General features: G+C 41.3%; 3 protein-coding genes across 3 annotated transcripts; 2 read left to right on the top strand and 1 right to left on the bottom strand.

Annotated features, from left to right (window-relative positions):
• Positions 1-2,082: 2,082 nt before the first annotated feature.
• LOC139321339 (interferon-inducible GTPase 5-like) lies at positions 2,083-5,016 on the bottom strand. Its single transcript, XM_070950008.1, has 2 exons — positions 4,979-5,016; positions 2,083-3,343 (listed from the first exon to the last, which is right to left on the bottom strand). The coding sequence occupies exons 1-2, from the start codon at positions 5,014-5,016 to the stop codon at positions 2,083-2,085; spliced, it is 1,299 nt and encodes a 432-aa protein (XP_070806109.1).
• A 6,328-nt stretch (positions 5,017-11,344) lies between these two features.
• LOC139321209 (interferon-inducible GTPase 5-like) lies at positions 11,345-12,673 on the top strand. Its single transcript, XM_070949861.1, has one exon. The coding sequence runs from the start codon at positions 11,345-11,347 to the stop codon at positions 12,536-12,538; it is 1,194 nt and encodes a 397-aa protein (XP_070805962.1). The 3' UTR covers positions 12,539-12,673.
• A 1,450-nt stretch (positions 12,674-14,123) lies between these two features.
• LOC139321037 (interferon-inducible GTPase 5-like) lies at positions 14,124-16,672 on the top strand. The gene is made up of 2 exons (XM_070949640.1): positions 14,124-14,182; positions 15,289-16,672. Exon 2 carries the CDS (start codon positions 15,316-15,318, stop codon positions 16,501-16,503), a length of 1,188 nt encoding a protein of 395 aa, XP_070805741.1. The 5' UTR covers positions 14,124-14,182; positions 15,289-15,315; the 3' UTR covers positions 16,504-16,672.
• The last annotated feature ends 2,636 nt before the right edge of the window (positions 16,673-19,308 follow it).

Raw genomic sequence — 19,308 nt, 5'->3', positions numbered from 1 at the left:
CTCAAGCATTTTGAAGAATTGGGTACTTTTACTGAATATGAAATGATTAACAACCCAGGTGAAGCTGGAAGTGAGCAAAACGCCCGAAATGCATCTACTAAGCTTCTCTCCCCCCCCCCCCCCCCCCCCGTGTTTATAAATCATCAGCCAATCCAAAGGTCTTCCAAAGGTCAGGTGGCAACACGTCTGGCAGCGTCATCCATCAGGAATGTGGACAGTTGGTCAGCCGTCCCCTTTTGAAGATGTAGTTTCGTTTCTTACGAAGACCCATCCTAGAAAGAAAAAGAAAACACCTCCTGCTCCCTTCTCCCCCTCTTTGCTCCATAACCAATCCCTTCCCGCTTCTTATGGCAGCTGAAGCAGAAAAGCTGAGGCTGACATTCTGTGTGGGGGTGGCGCGGCCGCCCTCTCCTGGAAGGAACTCGCTCCGGCGAAGCCCAGCCGGGTCTCCCGCTGAACAGCGGAAAGCTCCCCTGGATTTTCTGCGGTTGGCACGAATCTGGGATGGGAGGGAGGGAGGGAGGGAGAGAGAGAGAGAGAGAGAGAGAGAGAGAGAGGACAAAGAAGAGAGGAGAAAGAGAGAGAGAGAAAGAAGAAAAACGGAGGGAGAGGACAAAAGAGAGGAAAAAGAAAGAGAGAGAGAGAGAGAGAGTGAGTCAGAGAGATCAAGAAGAAAGAAGAGAGAAAAGAGAGAGAGAAGAAAAATGGAGGGAGGGAGAGAGGAAAAAGGAGAGAGGAAAAAGAGAAAGAGAGAGAGAAGAAAAACAGGGAGGAAGGGAGAGAGAGAGAGAGAGAGGAGAAAGAAGAGAGGAGAAAGAGAGAGAAAGAAAGAAGAAAAACGGAGGGAGAGAGAAGACAAAGAAGAGAGGAAAAAGAGAAAGAGAGAGAGAGAGAGAGAGAAGAAAAAAAGAGGGAGGGAGACCATCTCCCTTGCCTATGGCAACTCAAGAGCAGGCCAGGGATGCTTTGCGAGTTGACAGATACCTTTAACACCATCAAACAATATCCCTCTATCTCAGTCCATGGGGAGGACTTGATGGGGGGATAAAAATGCCAAATCCACCTGGCTGACTATGCAACCAACTCTAATACTTTATTGATTAACCATTAGGCAAATATCAGAATACAAAATGCAAAAAAAACAGTAATAAGACCCTATCTTTGAAAATAAAATAAAGGGCATAAATAAAATAAAATGGAAATCGTATTTCTGTGCCATCGCTACAATTGATACCAATCAGATCCACATATGCTCTTCTCAGTTAGACTGTTTTGTTCAGATAAAGGGCCATACTATATGTAACTGAAGAGGGGGAAATTGTGGAATAATTTTTTTTTTTGATAAGATGGAAGCAATATAACTATGCACGTTGTGAGTTTTCCTATCATAAAATCTATATTTCATCTAATCAAATTTCAGCATGGCAAAATTTTGTTCTAGCTAAGTATTGAAGTTGGTCTTTGAATGACCATGGCTCCTATGCTTTGAAACATAAGTTGAACGGGTTAAAAAAACAAAAAAAACATAAGTTTTTTTTCTATTAAGTTAAATTCAAACTAAATCTAATGGGGACTCTCGTCTGGTCATGGATTTAATAATTTCCCCCATCTGACACATTAAAAAATGTGTTATTCCCAGGGGTGGGCTTCAAAAATTTTAGCGAGGGGTTCTCTGCCCAGTCGCTGGGTGGGTGTGGCCATGGTGGGCATGACCTAGTCTGCCTCCTGCACCACGGTGGGGGGGGGAGGGCTGTTTTTGCCCTCCCTGGGCTCTGGAGGCTTTCCTTGAACCTCCGGGAGGGCGAAAATGGCCTTCCCACGGTCCGTTTCTGGCCTTCCCAAACTTCTGGTAGGCCCGTTTTTCGCCCTCCCTGAGCCTCTGCACACGCCCTGCACTTACCTCACATCCAAAATGGGCCGCGTGGGGACTTCTGGGAGGGGAGGGGCAGGGTGGGCGGGGCCAGCCAGGAGTGGGATTTGGGGGTTCTCCGAACTACACAGAATCTTAGCTAGAGGTTCTCCCGAACCCCTGCGAACCCCCAGCAGCCCACCCTTGGTTATTCCTAAAAACAAGAAGAATCCTCAATTTGCAGTAATTTTTGGAACTGCATCCAAGGATTTGAAAGCTGGCATTTTTTTTAATATTCCCAAGTCAATAGTAATTTCTGGGTTTTCAGGGTCTGTCTTCTTCGGTTTGATAGCTGCAATTACAATATTCTGGGTGTCTTTCTTAACATCTGACGGAAGTTTCTTCAGGGTGAAGAAAGAGGAAACAAGTGAAATTACTACCGACACGATGCAGCCGATGAAGGGGAAACGGTCCCAATAGAAATATTCTGCAAGCATCACCGAAGATCCCAGGGAATCTGGCAGCCTCTGTAAAACCATTTTCTTTTTGGACTGGGAGGTCACCACTGATTTCAGGTGTGGGAGGACTACTTTAACCAACTTGGAAAGTTTGGAGAGAGACGTGTCATCCACGCCAAATTTACGGCGGCACCAGGAAGCAAACCTGAGGAGGATGACAAGGCCCCCTAAGAATGCAATTCCTGGGACGGGGATCCCAGCTATAAATCCGGACAGAAGGGTGAGCAGCCAGCTCTGTTTTTTCATTTTGCCTGCCTTTTTTTCCAAAATAGGAGAAAGGACAGCAAGAATCTTCTTCCACAAGAACTCGCTCATCAAGGTTTTCCGCAGAGAGGGGAAATCAAAGCGGTGGGGCTCCTTGTTGGAAACGGCAAAGACGGGAGGTTCTTTCACCCCTTTATTTCTCAAGGACTCTTTGCAGGAATCTACGGAGAGGAAGAGACCCTCCTCACCGTCCTCAGATGGTCGTAGCTTCTTAGCTTCCTCCAACTGCAGGTCTGCCTTAGTTTGAACCAGAGAAAACTCTTTGTCCATTTTTTGGATCTTAAGCGCAAGGTCCAAAGGAGTGGCCTGGAAAATCCGGGGGCCTACTATGATGAAGTAATGGAAGTCTTTTAAACCTACCTCCTTGCCATCGGCGTCTTCCGCCCTATGTAATTCTTTGTTCCATGTGATCTCTGAAAATTTGACCTGACCAAATTCTACCTTTGTGCCATCTGGGACATCTGTTTTTGTAGCAACGTCAGCCGCAGCTGCATCGGGCTCATCCAGATGTGGGCTCTGCACGGTCTTAATGAAGGAGGACTTCCCGGAACCTGATTCTCCTACCACAGCAACGTGGAGAGGAAAATCTTCAAACGACTTGCTCGGTTGGTCCAGAATGTAAGAAAGGGCCTCAGTGAGCTTCCCTTCAGAAATAGCTGCCTCAAATTTTTCCCGACGTGAGGATCCAAATGTACCATAATCATGTCTGGAACTGCAAAAGGGGGAAAGTGAGAAGGTGGTAAACCTCAAACATTTCCACTGTTTGGAACAGAACCATGTTCCGGGGACTCAGAAGAGTCAAGATGGCGGCCATGATGATTCCATCAAAAGCTTGCCCCTTTTTTATATATGCATTGCCTGGGCTAAGCCTGTAAAAAAAGGGGTGGGGCTTTGATCACATGGTCAAAGCCCTGCCTCTTGACTTTCTGAACCTCTTCTGAGGTTGAATGCTCTTGGCTTGGTGATGTTGTAGGTCATGGTTGCCCAACCTTTTGGCTTGCCTTGGCCACATTGAGTGAAGAAGAATTGTCTTGAGCTGCATATAACATACTGTACATACATTCATACACACTCACACATACACATATATAACATATATTATATTATTATATATGTGTATATATAAGATATATATATATATATACACACACACACATATTATATAAGTTTTATGTATTATATATATAAAAAACGTATAAAATATACAATTTTTATATGTATAAAACTTCCTTTATTTTTAAAATATTTTTCATTATCTTGTTGGGCCACATTACTAGCAGTCCAGGGCTGTACGTGACCCATGGGAGCAGGTTGGACATGCTTGTTATAGACTATCCTGACTTTGTACATAATAACCATTAAAATGTTTGGTAGCTTCTTTGAGGAAAATATACCATAGTAAAAATATTGTATATATATTAACATCCACCACCACTCTCTCTCATCACTCTCTCTCTCTATCTCTCTAATCAACTCTGTCTACATCTACCTATTCATCTCTCTCTCCAATCTTCCTCTCCTTTCTCTTCCTATTTTTCTTTCTTTCTTTTTCTTTCTTTCTTTTTCTTTTTTTCTTTCTTTTTTCTTTCTTCTTTCTTCTTTCTTTCTTTCTTTCTTTCTTTCTTTCTTTCTTTCTTTCTTTCTTTCTCTCTCTCTCCTTCCTTCCTTCCTTCCTTCCTTCCTTCCTTCCTTCCTTCCTTCCTTCCTTCCTTCCTTCTCTCTCTGTCTCTCTCTTTCTTTCATCTATCTATCAATTTATCTATCTATCATTTATCATGTATATCCGTGATGGCAAACCTATGGAACCCTCTCTGTAGGCAAGCAAGCTGTTGCCCCAGTTCAGCTCTGCCACGCATGTGTGCGCGCCTCCCACCGGCCAGCTGGCTGTTGGGTCTCTACCACGCATGCACGGGGGGTGGGCTGTGTGCGGGGGGTGGGGTGCATGCAGGGTGTGTGTGTGTGTACGCATTGCATTTTGGGGGGTCACTTTGGGCCCTCAGTCCAGAAAAGGTTAGCCATCACTGAGGTATATCTACTATCCATCCATCCATCCATCCATCCATCCATCCATCCATCTATCTATCTATCTATCATCTATTTAAGTATCTATTGCTTTCTTTCTTTATTAAACAATTGAGACTCTGAGACATAACAAGTCAGTAATACTGCACAGTTAAAAGCAACAATAACAAAAAAAAAAACAATAGGCAGTTGGGAACCTACAGGCCTATTGTCCCACTCCGAGTTTGGAATTCCTGTCAACCTGGCCTAAGGAAGCTCCATAAGTAAGCAAGCAAGCAAGTCTGGAAATAAGCCAAAGAAACTTAGTTCAAAAGTTATCCTTTACCTGGTCCCAGGTAGATTTTTCGGATCACTTTCAGCCATGGTCCTTTTTGTTTTCCTCCCTCCTGCTCTTTTTCTTTGCTTTCTTTCTTTTTTTTAATCTTCCCTCTATCCACAGGGTGCCTCCTTCTTTCTCTTCTTTCAGTTCAAGTTGTTTCTGCAGAAATTAAAGAGCAGCAACACTCAGAGACAATAAAAGGAGTTTTTCTTTAGGTTGATGAGAGATTGTACAAGTACAGAAAAGTACAGTTATATGTCCATTGGGAAATGGAAACATTCAGTTCACCGAGATGCCACCGAATCTGAACAGACCGTGTTTGTGTGTGACTTGTTTCCCCTCCAAGGATCTTCAGAAAACCCTCACAGTTCCTCAGGCACCTGAGGGGAACCATTTCAATGTGGCCATCATCTTTGCAAAGATCTAGAGTGCCTACGACAACCTGAAATAACAACAACAGCAAAATGATCCAACACAACAAATGACAGATATCCATGTCTTCCGTATCTAGGTCAAGCATCACCAGCTCTGAATCAGAGCTAAAATTACCTGGGTCAAATCCATGGGTTGCATGGAGGCCATGATAGCTCATGTCAACTTGGACGCAATTCTAAGATGGAATGTCCTTCAAAACCAAAAGGCTTAGAGGGAAGTCCCTCTCAACCAGCTCTGAGAGCTTGAGGGCCACTGCAATGATACACCAGCAACAACCCAGGTTTCTCCTCAGAATCCAGATTTACACACGCACAGTCACTTCCATAATACCTACCTCCAGGGCACAGTTACTGGTGACTGGTGGTGGGGTGTCCCGAACGGTCTCAACTACACGTCCTCTCCAGTCCTAGCATCTTGGCTGATGTAAGTTTTCAACTCTGGATGGGCAGGTTTCTTGTTTTGTTTTGTTCTGAAATCATCATGAAATCTTGCAAGATTTTGTGTGTGTGTGTGTGTGTGTGTGTGGTGTGTGTGTGTGTGTGTGTGTGAAGAGAGATACCTGAGCTCTTGCATAAAGTTGTGATAACTAAAAACGGTTGATGATCTTTACCCAATAGAACATTTGCTTACTCAAGTCTTCCTTTCTCCACCTTTCACTATTTTCTTCTTTCATTTCTCAACTTCCCTTTTTTTTTTTTTTGTTAATATAAAGAGATATATCAGGATTGTACGCTGCCCAGGGTCACCTTGTGTGAAAGGGACAGCTATATTACTGCACGAGTCAAAAAGAGGGCTGTGAAAATATCTACAGACCCCTCAAATCCTGAACATAAACTGTTTCAACTCCTACCCTCAAGACGACGCTATAAAGAACTGCACACCAGAACAACCAGACACAAGGACAGTTTTTTCCCGAACGCCATCCCTCTGCTAAACAAATACTTCCCTCAACACTGTCAAACTATTCACTAAGACTGTATTACTATTATTCTTCTCTTTGTTACTAGTATCTATCTCTTCCCACTTATTACTATAACCATGTGCATGTATCTTTCAATTATGTTTTTATTTGTTTCCTAGTATGATTTGATAGCTTATTAGTAACCGTGACTATCACTAAGTGTTGCATCTTTTTATTCTTGATGAATGTATTTTATTCTCCTTATGTACACTGAGAGCATATACACCAAAGAAAAATTCCTTGTGTGTCCAATCACACTTGGCCAATAAAGAATTCTATTCTGTTCTGTTCTGTTCTGTTCTGTTCTGTTCTGTTCTGTTCTACTCTACTCTACTCTACTCTACTCTACTCTACTCTACTCTACTCTACTCTACTCTACTCTACTCTATTAATTCTATATTCTATTCTATTCTATTCTATTCTATTCTATTCTATTCTATTCTATTCTATTCTACTCTACTCTACTCTACTCTACTCTACTCTACTCTACTCTACTCTACTCTACTCCTATTCTATTCTGTTCTGTTCTGTTCTATTCTATTCTATTCTATTCTATTCTATTCTATTCTATTCTATTCTATTCTATTCTATTCTATTCAAACAGCAACAGCACTTAGACTTATATACTGCTTCCATAGTGCTTTATAGCACTCTCTGAGTGGTTTACGATGTGGGTCCTCATTTTATGTGATTAATAAGCGAATAAGTCAATAAAATATGTGTCTTCTGTTCCATTCCTTTTGTCCTTTGTCCAAGCTACTATACTTTTTCATGGCATCATCACAAGTCTCTCTGAACGACATTCATTATTTCTCTTTCCCCCCATTTTGTAATTTTACCGGTTTGACTTCTCCATCCCTCGCTTCTTGTCCTGAAGGCTCTACCTCCATCTTTCTTATGGCCTCTGTGGTGGGATCCCTACCTACAGACTGAGACAGACTAACCACTTCCCTTGCTCATTTTTACACCTACTCATCTCCCACAGTTAATGCCTCTGCCTTTCTTTATGGTCTCTGGAGTCATTAAATAAGCCTCCACTGAGATTTCCATAAACTATCCTGCCCAAAACAGAAAGAAAAACTACTCAACGGTGTGAAATCTTATCTATTTATGTATGATGTGCCTGAAATTTCGTAAGGTTCAGGAATTGGTCTTGTTTTGTTGAAGTCTCTCTTTTTCTCTGGTAATAGCTTTTGTGTTGCATTTGGTTCTTTTGTGTGTTTGTTTTGTTGGGCGAGAGGCTTCACCTAAGTTGTTGGATCAAGATCTCTCAAAACGCAACACAATTATAGGGATGATAAAAGCGTGAAACATCCTTCCCCAATAAGACCTAAAAATAACAGTAAGAACTCTTATTGGTTTATATAAGATATCTTTGAAATTTCGCAAGATCCAGGATTTTTGACTCTTGTTCAATTCAATTCTATTTATTATTACAGGCTTAGACCAGAACAAATAAAAGCACTCAGTATATATACACTTAAAAAGTCTAGTATAAAATAACAAATAACAACTAAAGTCTATAATAAATTCCAGTGTCAATTATACAATGGTCTGACTATGTGATAGTTGCAATTAGTGGTGAAATGTAAAATTTGTTACTACAGTTTCTGAGGGCGTGGCTTGGTGGGGGGGGGATAATGTGACTGAGTGGGCGTGGCCAATTTTTTTTTTTTTTTTTTTACTTTTAAAAGCATTTTTTTCTACAACCTCTTCGGCTAAAGAGGTTGTAAAAAAAATGCTTTTAAAAGGCTCTGACGATCAGGCAACTCAGCTGGGATCGTCAGAGCATTTTAAAAGCATTTTTTTCTACAACCTCTTTGGCCAAAGAGGTTGTAGAAAAAATGCTTTTAAAAGGCTCTGACGATCCCGGCTGAGCTGCACAATCGTCAGAGGCTTTTTTTTTTTTTTTTTAACTTTTAAAAGCATTTTTTCGGCTGGACAGGGATTTTTGCTACCGGTTCTCCGAACCACCCGCTGTCATCATTACCGGATCGGGCGATCCGGTCTGAACCGGGAGTATTTCACTCCTGGTGGCAATCCCTAAACTATGTGGCCCATTGTAGGTTTAACGCTAAAAGGGAAATGACTAAGCAGCACAAAGGGATAGCCACAATTGTTATATAACATCACTATGGTGGAGAAGACACGTATTTGCGGCGAATCCCCAGTGCTGCTGCGCAGAATCTGGCCACCTGTGCTGTACTTATGGACTGTTCATCCTTAAGCAGCCACTGAAGATAGGTAGTGTCGGAATGGCAGTTATTGGCAGAATATGTTTTTTCCTAATCTCTGTATAAAAGGAATATCTAAGGAGCATGTGACCCAGTCTCCATCTCTCCTGAGCCACAGGCACAGAGTCTTCCCATGAATGGTATCCTTTTATACTTGCCCTACAGGATGGCTGATGGAAGCGCATGGCACCATGCAAGTGCAAATGCTTTCCAGGATTTGGGACTCCTGTTAGAAAAACAACTAATTCTTGGTGTACCCCACGCTGCCTTGCTAGGGAATTATGGGTTTTGAAGTTCTTGAAAAATCTGGGGAACGATGGGTTGAAGTCCTGGAGAAAGTTGTGGAATTGTGGCAGTGGAAGTCCACACATCTGAAAAGTTTGTTTTTGTTTTTGCCAGAACCCGACACTTAAGCTACTTTCGTTTCTTGTTAAGGAAGGAAATGGAAATGATTGGCATCAGCAGAAAACTGGGACTCCCATAGTTAGAATTGCACGTGATATGAAATGGGAGGAATATTTTATTTACGCAATACACATGACACTTAAAAGGTTGACTACATAAGGGGGATCCAGTCCTTCTCTCTGAGGAATCTGGAGACACTGGACAGAGACCCTTCCCAACCTGCGTGGACCTCTTTGAGAATTACTCCTTTTACAAAAGCAAGTAAGGATTTGTGTACACCCTTCCCCTGTTGAGGTTTAGGTGTTGTTGTACATTTCGTTTCCTTGGTTTTATATTCTATTAACTTAGCAGGTTTTGTTGATCTTCCTATGTAGTAGCCTTAGATACCATTTTCTTTTCAGAACAATTAATCAGTGGAACGACTTGCCTCCAGAAGTTGTGAATGCTCCAACACTGGAAATTTTTAAGATGATGTTGGGTAACCATTTGTTTGAAGTGGTGTAGGGTTCCCTGCCTAAGCAGGGGGTTGGACTAGAAGACCTCCAAGGTCCCTTCCAACTCTGTTATTCTATTTCTACTAAAGAATGTGTGTCTTGTGCCTAGGAATCTGTGAATGGCTAAAAATGCTTCAGGGTTAAGGAAATACATGCACCCTTCACTCCTCATTTCTGGAGCCAAAGGTTTTGTGGGTGACTCTCGGGAATAAGCTGGAGAAGCAGCAGATTGTTCTCCCTTGCATTGAATGATGCCTTCTTTGGGCTTACACTGGACCTTTCGATATAGTTAATAACTGGCTTGCCTTATGTTGGTGCCAATGATTTTATCTACAAAAAAGGAAGACAACATAATACACACCAAAGGAAAAAATAGAGCCCAGGAGTTTAGAGTGGTGTTAAGAGGAAGGGTTCGCTTTGTCTCTCTGGGGAGGAGAACATCTGGAAAGCTTCTCCCACTCCTGACTGGCTTTTCTCTCCCCCCTCCCCCATTGGCCTAGGCATGTTGGTGCTGCAATTGTTAAAGACGACAACTGTAATGGTATGGGAGACACGGAAATGACATGCAGTAGAGGGAACTGTCAGATACAAGGCTGATTACTCCAAGGCAGGAATGTGGGTGGAGCAATAGGCTCAGAAGAGACCCTCCCTATTTTGGGCAAAGACTGGCCAGGAAGGAAAGTATTTTCAGCTCTGCAAGAATGATTTCGGCTTTAGGATTTAGACCAGATAGGAAACATGAGCCGATGAGCGAATTCTACATTATTGTAAGATTACATGAACAGAATCTTGAAGTCTGAAAGTACTTCAGATTAGTTCAGAGAGGAAATGAACATTAGAAAGAAACTGATTCTTCCCTTACTGTCTTGGATGCAAGAAGGAGGGAAGGGTTGAAATAATAATCAGGCTTCCAAGATTCGGAGATTAGAGCTTTGTAGGCAGGAGGGTGGAATGGAGAGATGCGATATTCTTCATTTTCATTATCTTTCAAAAGTCACCATTCCCACCTCCCCCGATTTCTGTTCTTTTTAAAATCGATTACGTGCCATCAACTATTTTTCATCTTCTAGTGATCACATAGATGGATCTTCCCCTTGACAGTCTAAACTCAAACCATTCTCTCAAGACTCTTAATGGCACATTGCCACTGTAACTGAGCCTACCCCATCCTCTTCTCTTCCCTCCCAATTTCTCCACCATCAGAACCATCAGCAAAGAGCTGAGTCTTCACATTAAGTGTCCAAAGGAAGATAATTTGAGCCTGGACATTTGAGCCTCCATGAAAACTCTTGGGTTGATTCATTTAATGGTCTGTTGCTTTGAGTCCATGGTATTCTCTGGGGACTTCTCCAACCTTTCTATTGAACCTCCTTCTATTGAACCTCCAATTCAATAGAAGAATAGAATGGAATGGAATGGAATGGAATGGAATGGAATGGAATAGAATAGAATAGAATAGAATAGAATAGAATAGAATAGAATAGAATAGAATAGAATAGAATCAAGAATACAGAATGGAATGGAATGGAATGGAATGGAATGGAATGGAGTGGAGTGGAGTGGAGTAGAGTAGAGTAGAGTAGAGTAGAGTAGAGTAGAGTAGAGTAGAGTAGAGTAGAGTAGAGTAGAGTAGAATAGAATAATGGAATAGAATAGAATAGAATAGAATAGAATAGAATAGAATAGAATAGAATAGAATAGAATAGAATAGAATTCTTTATTGGCCAAGTGTGATTGGGCACACAAGGAATTTGCCTTGTTGCATACAGTGCCAGACATAGCTGAGAAGCATCCCAATGTCTCTTTTGCTTTCCAGATAATCTGCACAGAAGAAAGAGCAACGATGGGCAATGAAATTACAAGGTATTCTCTATGGAGACGATTTGAAGAATTCAGGAGTGATTTGAGTCAAGGCAGCATTCACAAAATGGTGTCGGACTACCAAAAACATTTAAATGAACTGCAAAATCTGCCCCTTAATATTGCAGTTATTGGGCAGGCAGGTGCTGGTAAATCCTCCTTTGTCAATGCCATCCGGGATGTAATGGATGATGAGGAGGATGCAGCCGCGGTTGGGACTGTAGAAGAAACCATGGTGCCAAAGGCCTATCCCCACCCGTTTTTTCCCAATGTCCAAATATGGGACCTTCCAGGGATCGGAACCCCTCGGTTTGAAGAAGCAGAATACATGCAGAAAGTCCCATTTGAAAGTTATGATGTCTTTATTATGGTTACCTCTGAACGCTTTATGAAAAACGATGCTTTGCTGGCCAAAGAAATACAAAGAACACGGAAGAAGTTTTATTATGTACGTAGCAAAATTGATATTAGCGTCGAAGGTGAAAGGGGGAAAAAGAATTTCTGTATGGGGAGAACCCTGGCATTTATAAGGAAATGTTGTGAAGATTGTTTGAGAAGAGCAGGTGGTCTCTCTGCAAGAGTATTTCTGATTTCCAACCTGAAGGCAGACAAGTACCGGTATGATTTCCCTCTGCTGAGAGAGACAATGGCTGCTGAACTTCCTTACTACAAGAAGCATATTTCAACAATGGCCGCGCAGCTTTTCTCAGAAAATGAACTGAGGATGAAAAAACCTGAAATAATATCACATATAAAGAAGGTGGCATTGGTGTCATGTGCTTGTGGAGCGGTGCCTTATCCAGGTGTGTCTATACTTTGTGATATTCCAATATTGCTGGATGCGCTGAAGTGTATCTGCAACGCATTTGGTCTCGATGAAAATTCACTCCGTTTTTTGGCCCTTCACACTGGGAAAGAATTTGAAATGTTGAGGTCGGCTATCAAGAAAACCCCATTAGCCAACACAATCAACATAGGATCAGTATTTTCTCTACTGATGAAGTCATCTCTCTGGGTAAATGTGTCGGTTGTGGAAGCGGCTTTTACTTTTATGCCAGTTATCGGGTCTGTGTTTGGGGGAGCGAGTTCATTTGTTGTCACATATCATTTTCTGAACACGTTTCTTGATGATGTTTTGGAAGACGCCCGAAATCTTCGAGCAACGCTTGTTGAGTGATCAGAGTCCCAGGGGAAGGTCCCAGGCACCCCCAAACCCTCTTTGAAGGAGACAGTCAAGCATTTCCTCCAAATGAAAGCAGGGGGAGGAAAATTATAATAGGCTTCAAAGCCATATTTGAGCTATCTATTTGTTTGATCGTTATAATAATTCTTCAAGTATGTGTTTGATCATAAGGGCAAATATGTATCCCTTTCTGCAGATGTTTCTATGGGAAATAGGAAATTAAATAATTATGTGTATATATATTGTTCTTTTATTCGTAGGTTTATATGTGCAATACTTTTCTAGTCAGGGTTTTTCCTACGTATATCAAGATGTTTGTATTGTCATAGTTGGGTGATATCTCACATCACCACTTTCAGGCTTTATCAGACATTTTGTGTTGTCTGCTGTGAGATTTAAGGGAGACTGGGATAGATCTATTTCGGCCTTATAAGGCCTCTTCATATATATATATATATATATATATATATATATATATATATATATATATATATATATATATATGTGTGTGTGTGTGTGTGTGTGTGTGTGTGTGTGTGTGTGTGTGTGTGTGTGTGTGTGTGTGTGTGTATGCACATATAAACCTATGAATAAAAGAACAAAATAAATATTTGACCTTTACAGGGAGGAGTCATAAAATGAGGGTGTGGCTGGCTGAAGAGGCCTTATAAGGCTGAAATAGATCTATCCCAGTCTCCCTTAAGTCTCACAGCAGACAACACAAAATGTCTGATAAAGCCTGAAAGTGGTGATTTGAGATATCACCCAACTATGGCAATACAAACATCTTGATTTACGTAGGAAAAACCCTGATTAGAAAAGTATTGCACATATAAACCTACGAATAAAAGAACAATATATATATATATATACACATACATACATACATACATACATACATACATACATATATATATATATAGGTTTTTTGTGGGGTGTGTGATTTTCTTATTTTCTCTCTTAGTTTTTTCTGCTCTATTCATAACAAAAATAATAAAATAGTGGAAATTATACTATGAAGCTACACATTTTAATTTTTTCTGTTCTATTTTTAACAATAATAAACGATAAAACAGTGGAGATTTTGCTACAAAGTTACAAAATTCATAATACTTTTTAAAAATACGATGAAAACTACTCAATGTACTTTAACTTGGGCTGTCTAATTAATTTTATACTGAGCATTAATTGTATAACTTCAGTCGTTATCTGCCTGTCCCATATTGTTTTGTTGGAAATGTACGTCCTCTTTAAATAAAACAAATTTTAAAGAAAGCTTCCGATGCAGGATTTGGCTGATCAAACTGCAGGGACAAGCACTTGATGCTGCTAAAAGCTACTGGACCAGTTTGGTTTTGTTTTTGCCAGAACCCGAAACTTAAGCTACTTTCGTTTCTTGTAAAGGAAATGGAAATGATTGGAATCAGCAGAAAACTGGGACTCCCATAGTCAGAATTGCATGTGATAGGAAATGGGAGGAATATTTCATTAGTTGTGGGACGTAATGCTCACGGCACTTAAAGGTTGACTACATAAGGGGGATCCAGTCCTTCTCTCTGAGGAATCTGGAGACACTGGACAGAGACCCTTCCCAACCTGCGTGGACCACTTTGAGAATTACTCCTTTTACAAAAGCAAGTAAGGATTTGTGTACACCCTTCCCCTGTTGAGGTTTAGGTGTTGTAGATTTTGTATTCCTTGGTTTTATATTCTATTAACTTAGCAGGTTTTGTTGATCTTCCTATAAAGTAGCATTAGATACCATTTTCTTTTCAGAACAATTAATCAGTGGAACAACTAGTCTCCAGAGTTTGTGGGTGCTCCAGATGCTCTTCAAGGGCGGAAGAGTTGATGTCCACAAGTCTTAAAGTTGACAAGGTTGGAGACCCCTGCAGTAGGGAACTGTCAGATACAAGGCAGGTTACTCCAGGGTAGGGATGTGGGTGGAGCAACAGGCTCAGAAGAGACCCTCCCTAGTTTTTGGCAAAGACTGACTAGGAAGGGAAATATCTTCAGGTCTGCAAGAATGATTTCGGCTTTAGCATTTAGGCCAGATAGGAAACATGAGCAGATGAGCGAATTCTACATTAATTCTACATTATTGTAAGATTATATGAACAGAATCTTGAAGTCTGAAAGTACTTCAGATTACTTCAGAGAGGAAATGAACATTAAAAAGAAACGGATTCTTCCTTTATTGTCAAGAAGGAGGGAAGGATTGAAATAATAATCAGGCTTCCAAGATTTGGAGACATGAGCTTTGTAGGCAGGAGGGAGGAATGGAGAGATGCGATATTCTTCATTTTCATCTTCTTTCAAAAGTCACCTTTCCCACCTCCCCCGATTTCTGTTCTTTTTTTAATTGATTATGTGCCATCAACTATTTTTCATCTTCTAGTGACCACATGGATATATCTTCCCCTTGACAGTCTAAACCCAAACCATTCTCTCAAGACTCTTAATGGCACACTCATTGCCACTGTAACTAAGCCTACCCATCCTCTTCTCTTCCCTTCCACTTTCCCTACCATCAGAACCATCAGCAAAGAGCTGGGTCTTCACATCAAGTGTCTAAAGGAAGATAATTTGAGCCTGGACATTTGATCCGCCATGAAAACTCTGGGTTGATTCGTTTAATGGTTCATTTTTTGAGTCTATGGTAGTCTCTGGGGTCTTCTCCAACCCCAAAGTTCAAAGTGCCTGAAGTAGCTGAAAAGCATCCCAATGTCTCTTTTCCTTTCCAGATAATCTGCACAGAAGAAAGAGCAACGATGGGCAATGAAATTACAAGGGATTCTCTATGGAGACAATATGAAGAATTCAGGAGAGATTTGAGTCAAGGCAGCATTCACAAAATGGCATTGGACTACCAAAAACATTTAAATGACCTGAAAAGTCTGCCCCTTAATATTGCAGTTATTGGGCCAGCAGGTGCTGGTAAATCTTCCTTTGTCAATGCCATCCGGAGTGTAATGGATGATGATGAGGGGGCAGCCGCGGTTGGGACCATAGAAAAAACCAAGGAGCCAAAGTCATATCCCCACCCCACTTTTTCCAATGTCCAAATATGGGACCTTCCAGGGATCGGAACCCCTCGGTTTGAAGAAGCGGAATACATGCAGAAAGTCCAATTTGAAAGATATGATGTCTTTATTATGGTTACCTCTGAACTCTTTACTGAAAACGATGATTTCCTGACAAAGGAAATACAAAGAACGAGGAAGAAGTTTTACTGTGTGCGTACAAAAATAGATGTCACTATCGACAGTGCAAAGAGGAAAAACAATTTCATGAAGGAGAAAAGCCTGGCAATTATAAGGAAATATTGTGAAAATAATTTGAGAAGGGCAAGTGGTCTTTACACACGAGTATTTCTGATCTCCAGCTGGAAGGCAGACAAGTATGATTTCCCTCTGCTGAGAGAGACAATGGCTGCTGAACTTCCTTACTACAAGAAGAATATTTCAACAATGGCTGCGCAGCTTTTCTCAGAAAATGAACTGAGGATGAAAAAAGCTGAAATAATAGCATATATAAAGAAGGTGGCGTTGGTGTCATGTGCTTGTGGAGTAGTGCCTTATCCAGGTGTGTCTATACTTTGTGATATTCCAATATTGCTGGATGCTCTGAAGTGTATCTGCAACGCATTTGGTCTCGATGACAATTCACTCCGTTTTTTGGCCCTTCACACTGGGAAAGAATTTGAAGAGTTGAGGTCGGCTATCAAGAAAACCCCATTAGCCAACACAATCAACACAAGATTGTTATATTCTCTATTGATGAAGTCATCTCTCTGGGTAAATGTGACAGTTGTAGAAGCAGCTTTAACTTTTATACCTGTTATCGGGTCTGTATTTGGTGGAGCGAGTTCATTTGCTGTCACGTATCATTTTCTGAACACGTTTCTTGATGATGTTTTGGAAGACGCCCAAAATCTTCGAGCAACGCTTCTTGAGTGATCAGAGTCCCAGGGAAAGGTCCCAGGCACCCCCAAACCCTCTTTGAAGGAGACAGTCAAGCATTTCCTCCAAATAAAAGCAAGAGGAGGAAAATAATAATAGGCTTCAAAGCCATATTTGAGCTATCTACTTGCTTGCTCGTTTTAATAATTCTTCAAGTATGCGCTTGATCATAAGGGCAAATATGTATCCCTTTCTGCAGATGTTTCTATGGGAAATAGGAAATTAAATAATTATATATATATATTGTTTTTTGGGGGGGTTGTGTTTTTCTTATTTTCTCTCTTTTTTCTTCTCTCTTTGTAACAAAAATAATAAAATAGTGGAAATTATACTATGAAGCTACAAGTTTTATTTTTTTCTGTTCCATTTTTAACAATAATAAATGATAAAATAGTGATTTTGCTATGAAGCTACAAAATTCATAATACTTTTTTAAAATACAATGAAAACTACTCAATGTACTTTAACTTGGGCTGTCTAATTAATTTCATACTGAGCATTAATTGTATAACTTCAGTCGTTATCTGCCTGTCCCATATTGTTTTGTTGGAAATGTACATCCTCTTTAAATAAAACAAATTTTAAAGAAAGCTTCCGATGCAGGATTTGGCTGATCAAACTGCAGGGACAAGCACTCGATGCTGCTAGAATCTACTGGACCAAATTGCAATTTATTCACTGAAACATTTGTCAACACAATTACAAACTGAGCAATAAATGGTTTGATGGGGCTGTGAATAAAGATGTCTGGATATCCCTTATCTGAGGACAGGACATGTGAGGACTCTCTCAAGGCAGATGAAATAAGCTCAAATCAGAGAGAATCTCTATAGCTCAGGGCTTGTCATGCCCCTGTCGGAGTCTGAATCCGAAGGGGAAGACAAACAGCTGACAGAGAATGAGAGTGTGGCTCCGTTGGCTGTGGAAGAAACTGGGGAAGGGCAAAGTCAGGCTGGGCAGAGCAGGAGATGTCTGGATATCCCTTATCTGAGGACAGGACATGTAAGCCTTCTTTCAAAGCAGACAAAATAAGCTCAAATCAGAGAGAATCTCTGTAGCTCAGGGCTGAACTGGGGAGGCTTAGATGTTCTCTCAACTTGCTTGCTTGAAGAAGATTCATTACCCTACCAGGTAACATGGTCATATGATCACTGCTGCAAGCAAACAGCCAAGGTCACAGAACACCAAGAACACAGGATAAACTCAGTCCTGAATATAAGCCCTCTTCTGAATTCAAGGAGACATAACCTAACCCTAAATGGATTTGCCCCAGTGGGATTTTCCCATGTATTTTCCCAGAAAACATAGATAAGATGGGTTAGGGTTGGGTCCAGTGATGAAATCCAATTTTTTTTACTACCGCTTCTGTGGGCATGGCTTGGTGGGTGTGGTGTGGCTTGGTGGGCGTGGCAGGGGAAGGATACTGCAAAATCCCCATTCCCTCCCCACTCTGGGAGTGGGTAGAGGTGGTATTTGCCGGCTCAGTGGTTAAAGATATTGAGTTTGTCAACTGGAAAGCTGACAGCCCGGGTTCGAGACACAAGCTCCGTGCAATGGGGAGAGCTCCCGTTACCTGCCCCAGCTCCTGCCAATCTAACGGTTTGAAAACATGCAAATGCGAGTAGATAAATAGGTACCACTTCATTGGAAATGTAATAGCATTCCATATGCCTTGGCATATAGTCGTGCTGGCCACATGACCACAGAAATACCTTCAGACAATGTTGCCTCTCTCGGCTAGGAAACAGAGATGAGCACTGCCCCCTAGAAGTGGACATGACTGGACAGGAGAAACCTTTTCCTTTTATCTTTAAACTGGCTCTATAGAGTAAGAGTTGGAAGGGACATTGGAGATCTTCTAGAGTCTAGACTCTAGACCAACCTCATGCTCAGGCAAGAGATCCTATACCATTTCAGACAGATGTTGTCCAATCTCTTCTTAAAAACCTCCAGTGATGGAACACCCACGACATCTGAAGGAAATCTGTTCCATTGGTTAGAATAGAACAGAATTCTTTATTGGCCAAGTGTGATTGGACACACAAGGAATTTGTCTTGATGCATACGCTCTCAATGTACATAAAAGAAAAGATACATTCATCAAGGATCATAAGGTACAACACTTAATGATAGTCATAGGGAAACAATCAATATAAATTGTAAGGATACCAGCAACAAGGTTACAGTCATACACTCATAAGCGGGAGGAGATGGGTGATAGGAACAATGAGAAGATTAATAGTAGTGCAGGCTTAGTAACTAGTTTGACAGCATTGAGGGAATTATTTGTTTAGCAGAGTGATGGCGTTCGGGAAAAAACTGTCCTTGTGTTTAGCTGCTCTGGTGTGCAGTGCTCTATAGCGTCATTTTGAAGGTAGGAGTTGAAACAGTTTATGTCCAGGATGCGAGGGGTCTGTAAATATTGGTTAATCGTTCTAAGGAAATTTCTCCTTAGTTCTAGATTGCCTCTCTCCTTGATTATTTTCCATCCATTGCTTCTTCTCCTGGAGGCTGTACCTCCATCTCTCTTATGGCCTCTGTGGTGGGATTCCTAACTACAGACTGAGACAGGCTAACCACTTTCCTTGCTCATTTTTACACTTATCTTATATCCAGCTCCCACTGTTAACACCTCTACCTGGCATAGGACCCGGGTACCTCCGAGACCGTCTTCTGCCACCAATAGCCTCCCACCGACCAGTTCGCTCCCACAGAGAGGGTCTCCTCAGGGTGCCATCGGCCAAGTTATGTCGGCTGGCGACACCCAGGGGGAGGGCCTTCTCTGTGGGAGCCCCAGCCCTG

The sequence above is a fragment of the Pituophis catenifer genome, unplaced genomic scaffold, assembly GCF_029215685.1.
Source record: "Pituophis catenifer annectens isolate HBS135680 unplaced genomic scaffold, rPitCat1.0.hap2 SCAF_9, whole genome shotgun sequence".
In the NCBI taxonomy this organism is placed as follows: domain Eukaryota; kingdom Metazoa; phylum Chordata; class Lepidosauria; order Squamata; family Colubridae; genus Pituophis; species Pituophis catenifer.
Note: the sequence above shows the minus strand (reverse complement) of the source record. Positions and strands in the feature narration are given on the sequence as shown.